The sequence below is a fragment of the Natator depressus genome, chromosome 6, assembly GCF_965152275.1.
Source record: "Natator depressus isolate rNatDep1 chromosome 6, rNatDep2.hap1, whole genome shotgun sequence".
Classification (NCBI taxonomy): Eukaryota; Metazoa; Chordata; order Testudines; family Cheloniidae; genus Natator; species Natator depressus.
The window spans coordinates 86,937,304-86,949,011 of NC_134239.1; the positions used below are offsets into that span (position 1 = coordinate 86,937,304).

At 46.8% G+C, this 11,708-nt stretch overlaps 1 protein-coding gene across 2 annotated transcripts in view; it reads right to left on the bottom strand.

Moving 5' to 3' along the window:
* Positions 1-7,551, bottom strand: part of SLC25A21 (solute carrier family 25 member 21) — a 378,311-nt gene extending 370,760 nt beyond the window's left edge. Inside the window, exons 1-2 of one of the 2 annotated variants that reach the window (XM_074955881.1) lie at positions 7,468-7,551; positions 7,041-7,113 (exon numbers count right to left, since the gene is read on the bottom strand). In XM_074955881.1, the coding sequence (XP_074811982.1) occupies positions 7,041-7,107 (67 nt within the window). In that variant the 5' untranslated portion in view covers positions 7,108-7,113; positions 7,468-7,551. Of the gene's footprint in view, positions 1-7,040; positions 7,399-7,467 lie in introns of those variants that run through there. The other variant, XM_074955880.1, reaches the window with a different exon arrangement.
* Between the last annotated feature and the right edge of the window lie 4,157 nt (positions 7,552-11,708).

An 11,708-nucleotide genomic window follows, 5' to 3' on the forward strand; every position in this document is an offset into this window, starting at 1 on the left:
GCAGATCACCGATGGATTGTCGTTTCCTCAGGAAGTCAGCGGTGTCTTGAGGATAACTGGGAGTGCTGGTAGCGTAGGGCCTGAGGAGGGAGTCTACATAGCCAGACAATCCTGCTGTCAGGGTGCCAATGCCTGAGATGATGGGGTGTCCAGGATTTCCAGGTTTATGGATCTTGGGTAGCAGATAGAATACCCCAGGTTGGGGTTACAGGGGTGTGTCTGTGCGGATTTGTTCTTGTGCTTTTTCAGGAAGTTTCTTGACCAAATGGTGTAGTTTCTTTTGGTAACCCTCAGTGGGATCAGAGGGTAATGGCTTGTAGAAAGTGGTGTTGGAGAGCTGCCGAGCAGCCTCTTGTTCATATTCCGACCTATTCATGATGACGACAGCACCTCCTTTTTTTTTTTTTATTATGATGTCAGAGTTGTTCCTGAGGCTGTGGATGGCATTGTGTTCTGCACAGCTGAGGTAATGGGGCAAGTGATGCTCCTTTTCCACAGTTTCAGCCTGTGCACGTCGGCAGAAGCTCTCTATGTAGAGGTCCAGTCTGTTGTTTTGACCATTCAAAAACCAGTTGGAGAACATTTCAATCTCTCTGGCCACTCGATTACAGACCTAAAAGTGGCTATACTTTAACAAAAAAACCTTCAAAAACAGACTCCAACGAGAGACTGCAAATTAACTCCAATTAAGCAAACTGGATACAATTAACTTAGGCTTGAATAGAGACTGGGAGTGGATGGGTCATTACACAAAGTAAAACTATTTCCCCATGTTTCCCCCCCTCCCACCATTCCTCAGACATTCTTGTCAACTGCTGGAAATGGCCCACCTTGATTATCGCTACAAAAGGTGCCCCCCCCCGCTCTCCTTTAAGCGATAGCTCACTTTAAGTGATCACTCTCGTTACAGTGTGTATGGTAACACCCATTGTTTCATGTTCTCTATGTATATAAATCTCCCCACTGTATTTTCCACTGAATGCATCTGATGAAGTGAGCTGTAGCTCACGAAAGGTTATGCTCAAATAAATTTGTTAATCTCTAAGGTGCCACAAGTACTCCTTTACTTTTTGCGAATACAGACTAACACGGCTGTTACTCTGAAACCTGTCATAAGAATTAATATTAGGGGGGGGGGCGTGTTAGGTTCCAGGGAAATTTTTTTCACCAGACAAAAAACTTTACATAAATAGATAGATACACAGTATAAGTTTTAAACAAACAATTTAATACTGTACACAGCAATGATGATTGTGAAGCTTGATTGAGGTGGTGAAGTTAGAGGGTGGAAGAGGGTGGGATATTTCCCAGGGGATGCCTTACTGCTAAACGATGAACTAGCATTCGGCTGAGCCCTCAAGGGTTAATACATTGTTGTTAATGTAGCCTCACACTCTACAAAGCAGCAGTAATGGAGGGAGGGGAGACAGCATGGCAGACAGAGACACACGCCCTCTGTGTGTGTGGGGGGGGTGGGGGGGGGAGGGAAGAGAGATGCGCATTGCCCCTTTAAGTACATCAGGAAGTTGAGACAGCAGCTGCTGTGAGCAAGCTCTCCATCCTGAGCCCTGTCCTGTCCCCACCCTGCTCTATATGGAGAAGGGGTAAGCGGGGGGCAGGAGCAGGGGGGGAGGGGCTGCTCTTCCTGCAAGCAGTGGACAAAGCAGGTGGCTGCCAAACAATGTTATAAGGGAGCATTGCACAACTTTAAATGAGCATGTTCCCTAATTCAGTGGTCTCCAAACTGGGGTGCGCAAGATGATCCCGGGGGTGCGCAGCAGCAGTAGTGCCACCGGATGGCACTCCGCCGTTTTTTCCTTTGGCGGCAGCTCTGCACATCCACGGCTGGTGTTCCCCACCTGCGGCAAGTCTTCCGGTCTTCTTCCATAGGCAGCGTGCCTGCGGCAGGTCATCCTGGGGGTGCGCGAGCCAAAACGTTTGGAGACCACTGCCCTAATTGATCAGCAACGTAACAACGTTAACCAGAATAACTTTAAGTGAGGAGTTACTGTATATGAAAGTGTTTTTGAACCACCAAGGGACATATTCTGTTCTAATACAATTCACAAGTTCCGTACTTCTCTTCCTTTTTTTTTCTTCCGCATCATTTTTAATAGTCTGTAATGCAAAGAAATTGGGGAAGCTTTTCTGATCACAGAAAATAGAGATTGAAAAGACCTATTCAGTCATCCAGTCCATTTTCCTGTCAATGGTGGATAGTTCTGAATACATATTCTAGGGTTTTGGGAAGTCTAGTTTTAGATCTCAACAAAAGGGTTTTCCTCTCCCTAATTGCATCCTGTAGGTCCTAGTTATACCCCCTTGTACCACGCTGACAATATTCTGTCACCTTGAAGTTTATACAAGGGCCCTACCAAATTCACGGTCCATTTTGCTTGATTTCATGGTCAGAGGATTTTTAAAATAATAAATTTCATGATTTCAGCTATTTAAAACTGAAAGTTCATGGTGGTGTAATTGTAGGGATCCTGAAGCAAACAAGAGCTGTGTGTGGGCAGAGTCGTGGTGGGGGTTGCCAGGTTATTGTAGGAGACGGTTGTGGTACTGCTACCCTTACTTCTGTGCTGCTGCCTGCAGCTGCTGCCTGCAGAGCCGGGCCCTCAGTCAGCAGCCATCACTCTCCGGCCACCCAACCATGAAAGCAGCAGTGCAGAACTAAGGGTGGCATGGTAAGCTATTGCCATGCTTTCTTCTGTGCTGCTGCTCACAGGGCACTGCCTTCACAGCTGCTGCTCTCCGGCCACCCAGCTCCGAAGGCAATGCAGAAGTAAGGGTAGCAATACCATGACTGCCCCTAAAATAACCTTGCAACCCCACTGCAACTCCCTTTTGGGTCAGGACCCCCAATTTGAGAAATGGTGGTCTCCCCCATGAAATCTGTATAGAGTAAAAGCATACAAAAGACCAGATTTCACGGTCTGTGATGTGTTTTTCATGGCTGTGAATTTGGTAGGGCCCTATTTATACCCTTCAGATATTTGTGGATACTTATCATGCCCTACTTTCCACATACCCAACTCTGACACACACACACACACACACACACTCTCCAACTCGTCACTTGCCAAATTGCATATTTAGTTTAAATCAAGTTGTTTTCTTTTTGCAATGTTCTGCCCAATTAGATTACATTTTTCAGGTATGAGGTGTCCATAAAGGAGTCAGGGTTGCCTTCAAGGGGTGGCGTAGGGGGGATAGACGGAGGTAGAACAGCTGGAAAAATTATCTAAGGCCTTGGCTGAGTAGGGGGCCTCGGTCCTCAGCCAGTAATTTAAGGTTAGATATTTACTCATGTTTCTGGTGGTAAAGTGCATCTCATAGCTCTAGGCATGACATGGCTTTATTATTTTTCTGCCAAACTATTAATTCTGTCTAAGGAACACTGCATGTATTTATTTTTTCAAATCAAGGATGGTAAATGAGTGTTATCTGCTTGTAGCAAAGATTAAAAACAAAACTAAAGAAAAAAGTGTGATAGGAAAAGAAAAATCCATTATATTTGGATAATGATCTGTGAGGGAAAATCTGCTATTCCAGACTAACTGATGTTTGTTGTGTGTACGTGGCTTTGTTTTTGACTCTGATTGATTTATTTATATCTATCATATTTATACTGTATATTGTGGGATTTGAAATTAAACACATTTATATTCTGTACTATATCAGCGCCTAATAGACCAGTGGTTTCCAACTGCGGGTCATGGAATGTAAGGCACTGGGTAGCAGCGGCTCTAGTCAGCACTGCCAACCAGGCCGCTAAAAGTCCTGTCGGTGGTGCTGCCCGGCTAAGGCAGGCTAGTCCCTACCTGTTCTGACACTGTGCTGTGCCCCAGAAGTGGCCAGCAGTTGGTCTGACTCCTAGGGGAGCTGGCTTGTGGGGGTGTGGGTGTGTGCCTGTGGATGAGAACCACATGGAACCACTTGTGTGCCTCTGCCTAGGAGCTGAATCTGCTACTGGCCGCTTCTGGGGCACAGCGCAGTCCACGGTGCCAGGACAGACAGGAAGCCTGCCTTAGCACCCCTGCTGCACCGCTGACCAGGAGCCAGCTGAGGTAAGCCCATGCTCCAACCCCAACCTCCTGCCCCAGTCCTGAGCCCCCCAAATCCAGAGCCCCTCCTGCACCCCAAACCCTTCATCCCCAATCCCACAGCCCTCACCCCCAGCCGAGAGCCCAGACCCCCCCACACCCCAACCTCCTGCCCCAGCCCTGAGCCCCCCCAAACCCAAAGCCCCTCCTGCACCCCAAACCCTTCATCCCCAACCCCACCGCCCTCACCCCAACCCTCTGCCCCAGCCCTGAACCCCTCCCATGCCCCTCATCACCAGCTCCATTAGGTTGCAGGCATCAATTTTCCTCAGTTGGGTCGTCAGAAAAAAAAGTTTGAAAACTACGGTAACAGACTATAGTACTTCAATGACAGATTAAGTATTTTAAGCCAAAAGAGATACCGTCTACTAGTTTAGGTCTAATAAAAAAAATATTTTAGACCACCTAATTAAAATACTTACATGAACTAAATAAAGTAATATTTTCTTTAGACATGAGTGCACTCTGCACTATTTGCAACCCAAACACTGAAATATTCTACTACATGACAATCAGAAACTAGAAATACTGTCATTGTCCAAGCTGAATTAAATGCAAAAACTGAATATCATAAATTTGTGATATTTAAAGTTTACAGTTTGAATAATCTAATGAATTAGTGATCGGTAAATTTTTAAAAATAATGTTATTGATTATTATAGGTTGATTTTGTTAGTTTAATGCTATATTTATTTATGCCAGAAAAGTGTAAGATGTTACTTTAATTTATTCCTGGAGATGCAACAGTATATCTGATTTTAAAAAGATTACTGCTAAAGTACAAAGAGTAGTACAGTGTACTTCCATTTTAAATAGAGTAGTTACAGTTTCAGTGCAGTGCAATTTTTACTATTAATATTTCAGAATTGTAAACCCTGAACTACATAACTTCAAGTGCTATTAACAATGTGTCATAATATTCTAGATCAGTAACAACAACAATCCAGCATCTATTTTAACTTAATAATATCAAATGTGCTACAAAAATGCTACATAAAATAAGTTTCTGAAGTTTAACACTGCTTTCTACATGGTATGAACACTCCAATAAGGATTTATAGACGATCATAGTATGCAAATATGGAAAAGATATTAAATTAAGTCCATGCTTCTGCAAGGAAAAGCTAGAGCAGTCACTTGTTAGAAGAGACTACAGTGGGCCAGTAGCACCATTATAGTTAAACAGTAAACTGATCTAAATCTTAGCAGCCTTTCAAACATAATCATGTTCACTATATCCAAGCTTAGTCCAAAGTACAGCAGAGTCCTCAAAACCTCGGAGTTCCAGAAATTGGAACTGGAGGATAGGGGATGGATCACTCCACAAATTGCCCTCTTCTGTTCGTTCCCTCGGAAGCATCTGGCACCAGCCATTGTTGGAAGGCGATGGACCACTGGTCTGAACCAGTATGGCCATTCCTATGTTTTAAATATTTCACAATTATTCCATAATGGCCTAAAATACTGTTGTAACACTATTGTAAACGTAGCTTTTGGGGCCTCAGACAGAATACTGTAATTCCTCGCTTAGTGTTGTAGTTATGTTCCTGAAAAATGCTACTTTAAGCAAAATGATGTTAAGTGAATCCAATTTCCCCCATAGGATTTAATGTAAATGGGTGGGTTAGGTGATAGAGAAATTGTTTTTGCCAGACAAAAGATTTTTTTTAAAAAAAAATATCTATACACACACACACACACACACACACACTATAAGTTTTAAACAAACAATTTAATACTGTACACAGCAATGATGATTGTGAAGCTTGGTTGAGGTGGTGGAATCAGAGGGTAGGATATTTCCCAGGGAATGCCTTGTTGCTAAACAATGAACTGTTATTGTAGCCTCACACTCTACAAGGCAGCAGTAATAGAGGGAGGAGACTAGGGTGACCAGATGTCCTGATTTTATAGGGACAGTCCTGATTTTTGGGTCTTTTTCTTATATAGGCTCCTATTACCCCCCAGCCCATCCCAATTGTTCACATTTGCTATCTGGTCACCCTAGAGGAGACACAATAGACGTATGGCAGTGGCTGCAAACATTCCCTGTGGAAACTGAATGTGATGATGAACTCATGTTATCCCACTGGAGCGCACCACTCTCTCCACTTTCCAAAGTGCCTGGGGATGCATGTGTGTGAGACAGACACACACACTCTGTGTGTGTGAGTGAGACGCACACATGCACATTGCTCCTTTAAGTATGCTAACCACACTCGAAGTACATTGCCTTTTTAAGTAGATCAGCAAGTTGCAACAGAAGCTGCTGCCAGCAAACTCCTTGTATCCTGAGCCCTATGCAATGGGCTGCTCTTCCTGCAAGCAGTGGACAAAGCAGGCGGCTGCCGAACTAGGAGGACATTAAGTGAGGAGTTACTGTATTTTACCAGCAACCTACAGTCCACTGCTATATATTGCAACAGACACTGACAGGAGAACCACACATGCTAATTTCTACCCCCATGCAGTTTGTTTGTAAAATCAAAGGAGAGGAAACCTAGTCAGTTCTTCTGGGTTAAGAGAGCTGCATCAGAACGCCAAGGGGGCTGGTTTAAACTTCCCAGACAGGGGAACTGTTGAAGCGGGGAACCAAAGAGCAGGCTGTCACCTCGCCTCCTTTAGTCAGTGCAACTGGCTGCAGGCACACACAGGGGGAGGAGCAGCCCACAGCCAGCGAGTGGGATGAGACTGGGCACTTGATCAAGGCTTTTTGGACTCCAGGGCCAGGACACATTTGGGGTGGGGGGAAGAGGCGCAGAGTAGGTTTTCAGATGCCCAACCTCGGCTTCGCAGCGCACACACCAGGGGAGGTTGTGCCCACGGCTAGCCAGAGTCAGGAAATGTTGGTGAACTGAATCACACCCTCCAATACATAATAATGAGAGAACAGGGAACGCAGAGTGCTTGCGAGGAAAATGTCTGACTTACCCGCTGAGCCGCCGGCCGTGATCTGGTGAGAAGCCTCCTGCAAAAAGCCGCCCGGCTTCCTGGACATCTTCACCTGCGCTGGGGAAGCAGCAGAGCGGTCAGTCCCGAAGTACCCGGCAGAGGCGGCCTGGGGGCAGAACTAGCGCCAGCCCCAGTGAGGGGAAAGAGCCCGAGACAGTGGGAAGCCGGGGGGAGGGGGGACTGTCGGAGACCAGCTCCTGGCAGAAAGTGGCAGCTGGAAGGGTGAAACGCGAGCGCCCCTCCACCCTGGGACCGTGGCTGGGCGGGAGGAGGAAGAGGCAGAGGGTGTGAGCGCGAGGAACGAGACCAGCTGCACGTGCAGGAACCTGCCTGTTGCGTGCGCTCCCCCAGCCCTTCCCCCGCAACCTTTATACCCAGTGGGCGGGGGGCAGCTACGGGCCAGAACCTGGGCCGAGAGTCGTTGCCCTGCTCAAAAGGGCAGGTCCCCTGTTGCTTTGCAGTCTGCAAGTCAGCCTCTGCTGGTAGACTGAGAGGGAGCAAGTTAGGAGAGTGGACAGGGGGAAGTCCTGTCACAAGGGGCAGGGAGGCAGGAGGTACAGTAACTCCTACTTAATGTGGTCCTGGTTAACTTGTTATGTGGCTGATCAATTACAGAGCATGCTAGTTTAAAGTTGTGCAATGCTCTCTTATAACAATGTTTGGCAGCTGCCTGCTTTGTCCGCTGCTTGCAGGAAGAGCAGCTAGTTGGCTCGAGCTGGTGGGGGCTTAGAACCAGCGTGGACCGGAGGCCTCCCATCAGCTCCCTTAAGTTCCCTGTGTGGCAGCTGCCCAGCAGGCTATCAATTGACTGGCAGTTCAGCTGTCCCTCCCCCCACTCCCCTGTGCTGCTCCTGCCCTCTGCCTTGGAGCTGCTCCTGGGAGCCTCCTGCTTGCTGTGCAGATGGGGAAGAGGGGTGTTGAGGTCAGGGTGTCCACACCCCCCCACGGTCCTACACCTCATCTCCACAGAGCAGGTGGGGACACGACAGGGCTCAGGACAGAGGGAGCTTGCTGGCAGCAGCTGCTATCTCAACTTGTTGATCTACTTAAAAAGGCAATGTACTTAGAGTGGGGTCAGCATACTTAAAGGGGCAATGTGTGTCTCTGTCTCTCACACACACAGTGTGTGTCTCTGTCTCTCTCTCACACACACACACAGATGGGTGTGTGTATGTCTGTGGAGGGAGTGGTGTGCTTCAGTGGGATAGCGTGGGTTCATCATCACTGTTCAGTTTCGCGGGGAATGTTTGCAGCCACAGCCACGCATCTATTGTGCTCCCTCCCTCCATTACTGCTGCTTTGTAGAGTGTGAGGCTACATTAACAACAATACCAGGTTTCAGAGTAGCAGCCGTGTTAGTCTGTATTCGCAGAAAGAAAAGGAGTACTTGTGGCACCTTAGAGACTAACCAATTTATTTGAGCATAAGCTTTCGTGAGCTACAGCTCACTTCATCGGATGCATACTGTGGAAAGTGTAGAAGATCTTTTTATGTACACACAAAGCATGAAAAAATACCTCCTCCCACCCCACTCTCCTGCTGGTAATAGCTTATCTAAAGTAATCACTCTCCTTACAATGTGTATGATAATCAAGTTGGGCCATTTCCAGCACAAATCCAGGTTTTCTCACCCCCCTGCCCCCCCCCCCCCAAACCAACTCTCCTGCTGGTAATAGCTTATCTAAAGTGACCACTCTCCCTACAATGTGTATGATAATCAAGGTGGGCCATTTCCAGCACAAATCCAGGGTTTAACAAGAACGTCTTGGGGGGGGGGGGGAGGTAGGAAAAAACAAGGGGAAATAGGCTACCTTGCATAATGACTTAGCCACTCCCAGTCTCTATTCAAGTCTAAGTTAATTGTATCCAATTTGCAAATGAATTCCAATTCAACAGTTTCTCGCTGGAGTCTGGATTTGAAGTTTTTTTGTTGTAATATAGCAACTTTCATGTCTGTAATCGCGTGACCAGAGAGATTGAAGTGTTCTCTGACTGATTTATGAATGTTATAATTCTTGACATCTGATTTGTGTCCATTTATTCTTTTACGTAGAGACTGTCCAGTTTGACCAATGTACATGGCAGAGGGGCATTGCTGGCACATGATGGCATATATCACATAGGTGGATGTGCAGGTGAACGAGCCTCTGATAGTGTGGCTGATGTTATTAGGCCCTGTGATGGTGTCCCCTGAATAGATATGTGGGCACAGTTGGCAACGGGCTTTGTTGCAAGGATAAGTTCCTGGGTTAGTGGTTCTGTTGTGTGGTATGTGGTTGCTGGTGAGTATTTGCTTCAGGTTGGGGGGCTGTCTGTAGGCAAGGACCGGCCTGTCTCCCAAGATTTATGAGAGTGTTGGGTCATCCTTCAGGATAGGTTGTAGATCCTTAATAATGCATTGAAGGGGTTTTAGTTGGGGGCTGAAGGTGACGGCTAGTGGCGTTCTGTTATTTTCTTTGTTGGGCCTGTCCTGTAGTAGGTGACTTCTGGGAACTCTTCTGGCTCTATCAATCTGTTTCTTCACTTCTGCAGGTGGGTATTGTAGTTGTAAGAATGCTTGATAGAGATCATGTAGGTGTCTGTCTCTGTGTGAGGGGTTGGAGCAAATGCGGTTGTATCGCAGAGCTTGGCTGTAGACGATGGATCGTGTGGTGTGGTCTGGATGAAAGCTGGAGGCATGTAGGTAGGAATAGCGGTTAGTAGGTTTCCGGTATAGGGTGGTGTTTATGTGACCATCGTTTATTAGCACTGTAGTGTCCAGGAAGTGGATCTCTTGTGTGGACTGTTGAATTGGAATTGGAATTCATTTGCAAATTGGATACAATTAACTTAGGCTTGAATAGAGACTGGGAGTGGCTAAGTCATTATGCAAGGTAACCTATTTCCCCTTGTTTTTTCCTACCTCCCCCCCCAGACGTTCTTGTTAAACCCTGGATTTGTGCTGGAAATGGCCCACCTTGATTATCATACACATTGTAGGGAGAGTGGTCACTTTAGATAAGCTATTACGAGCAGCAGAGTGGGGTGGGAGGAGGTATTTTTTTCATGCTTTGTGTGTATATAAAAAGATCTTCTACACTTTCCACAGTATGCATCCGATGAAGTGAGCTGTAGCTCACGAAAGCTTATGCTCAAATAAATTGGTTGTCTCTAAGGTGCCACAAGTACTCCTTTTCTATTAACAACAATGTGTTAACCCTTGAGGGCTCAGCCGAGTGCTAGTTCATCATTTAGCAGCAAGGCATTCCCTGGGAAATATCACACTGTGGCGGTTCAATGACAAGACAGAACACAGCTTTTAGCAAGCAAGCAGGCTGGTCTCTGCTAACGGGCTTCTGCCTGTCAGCTTTCCACCTTCCCCTTTATTCTCTCTCTCTCCCCCCGCGCATTACATTCTCCAACAGATAAAAGGAATACATTGGCTTTGTTTAACATTCTTATTTACCAATTTCTATCTACCGCATTCCTTGCTCTCGGGCCTTGAGCCCAGTCCTGGGAGGCTTCCCATGGTTCATATCATCTTGGCGAGATTCCAAGGTTGATGCCCTTGAAAGGAGCTGTGTGTGCACTACTCCTACACAACACTCCGGGTGTGCCCTGAATGTTGCCAAGCGCATAAACCGTTATGAATCCTACATCCCCTCCTTTTTTGTTTATTTGTGCTCGGCCATCTCATGGTAGCCATCAATTTGCATTTGCAAGCCAATTAACTCCCGGACAGACAAGGTCATAACTCGTGGAGCCTGCCAGGGCGGGTCTCGACAAAGCCTTAACAAAAAGGAATACATTGTACACAGCAGCAGCAAAAAATAAGCTTAAAAAGGTAAAGTGTGATTGGCCTGGCCCCGATTAGCCATGCTAGAGTACTGGGAAGAGAGGTTTGAGTAAGCGGCGAGCATCATCTCATTCCCAATTTCCTCAGGGTGATGACATACTGGAATAAGGCACGTACCTAACAATTCTTCAGCTGCTACAAAATCAAATAAACAAAAGTGGGTAACATTTGCTATTGAAGCCAATCTTTCCCATAGGTTATATGTCATTCGGGCCTGTAACGGAGAAAGCGCTCCCGAATCAACCCCTCCAGGAAATAGCAGGCACAAAAGGCATACAATCAGTACAGAATTAGCAGTAATTTGGGCGAGAATTGCCACAAACAAAGTCTCAAGAGTCTCTGGCTGTTGGTTTGCTGCCAGTCTTCGTTGAGCCGCGGCGACCAATGCTTTTACTGCTCCCCATGTCACGGGCTGGCTTGGGACGCTACGCCTCTTCTGTTTCCGTCCCGCCGTTGTCGACCCGGGAGACACCGCGGTCTCCTCCAAGGTCAGCTGAAAATCCGGTATGGGGTTCGACAGCCCTGGTGCCACGCCATGCTGTTTCAGTGCCGGTCGCACACACCAGGCCGGAGCCCACAACGGTCCTGCAGGGAGAAACACAGCAGCATATCCCCGACCCCAAGTGATTAAAGGCACTGGGCCCAACCATTGCGGATCGGGCAGCTGATGGTAATAGACACGCGGTCTTTCCATTTGTGAAAATGCCGATCCGCGGGGGTCTGCTGATCTGCGTTCAGCGTTAAATTATTTAAAGTAAACAAAAGGATATGCAATTGTTGCTGAATGTCTCCTAAGATTCGGAGACGCAGCT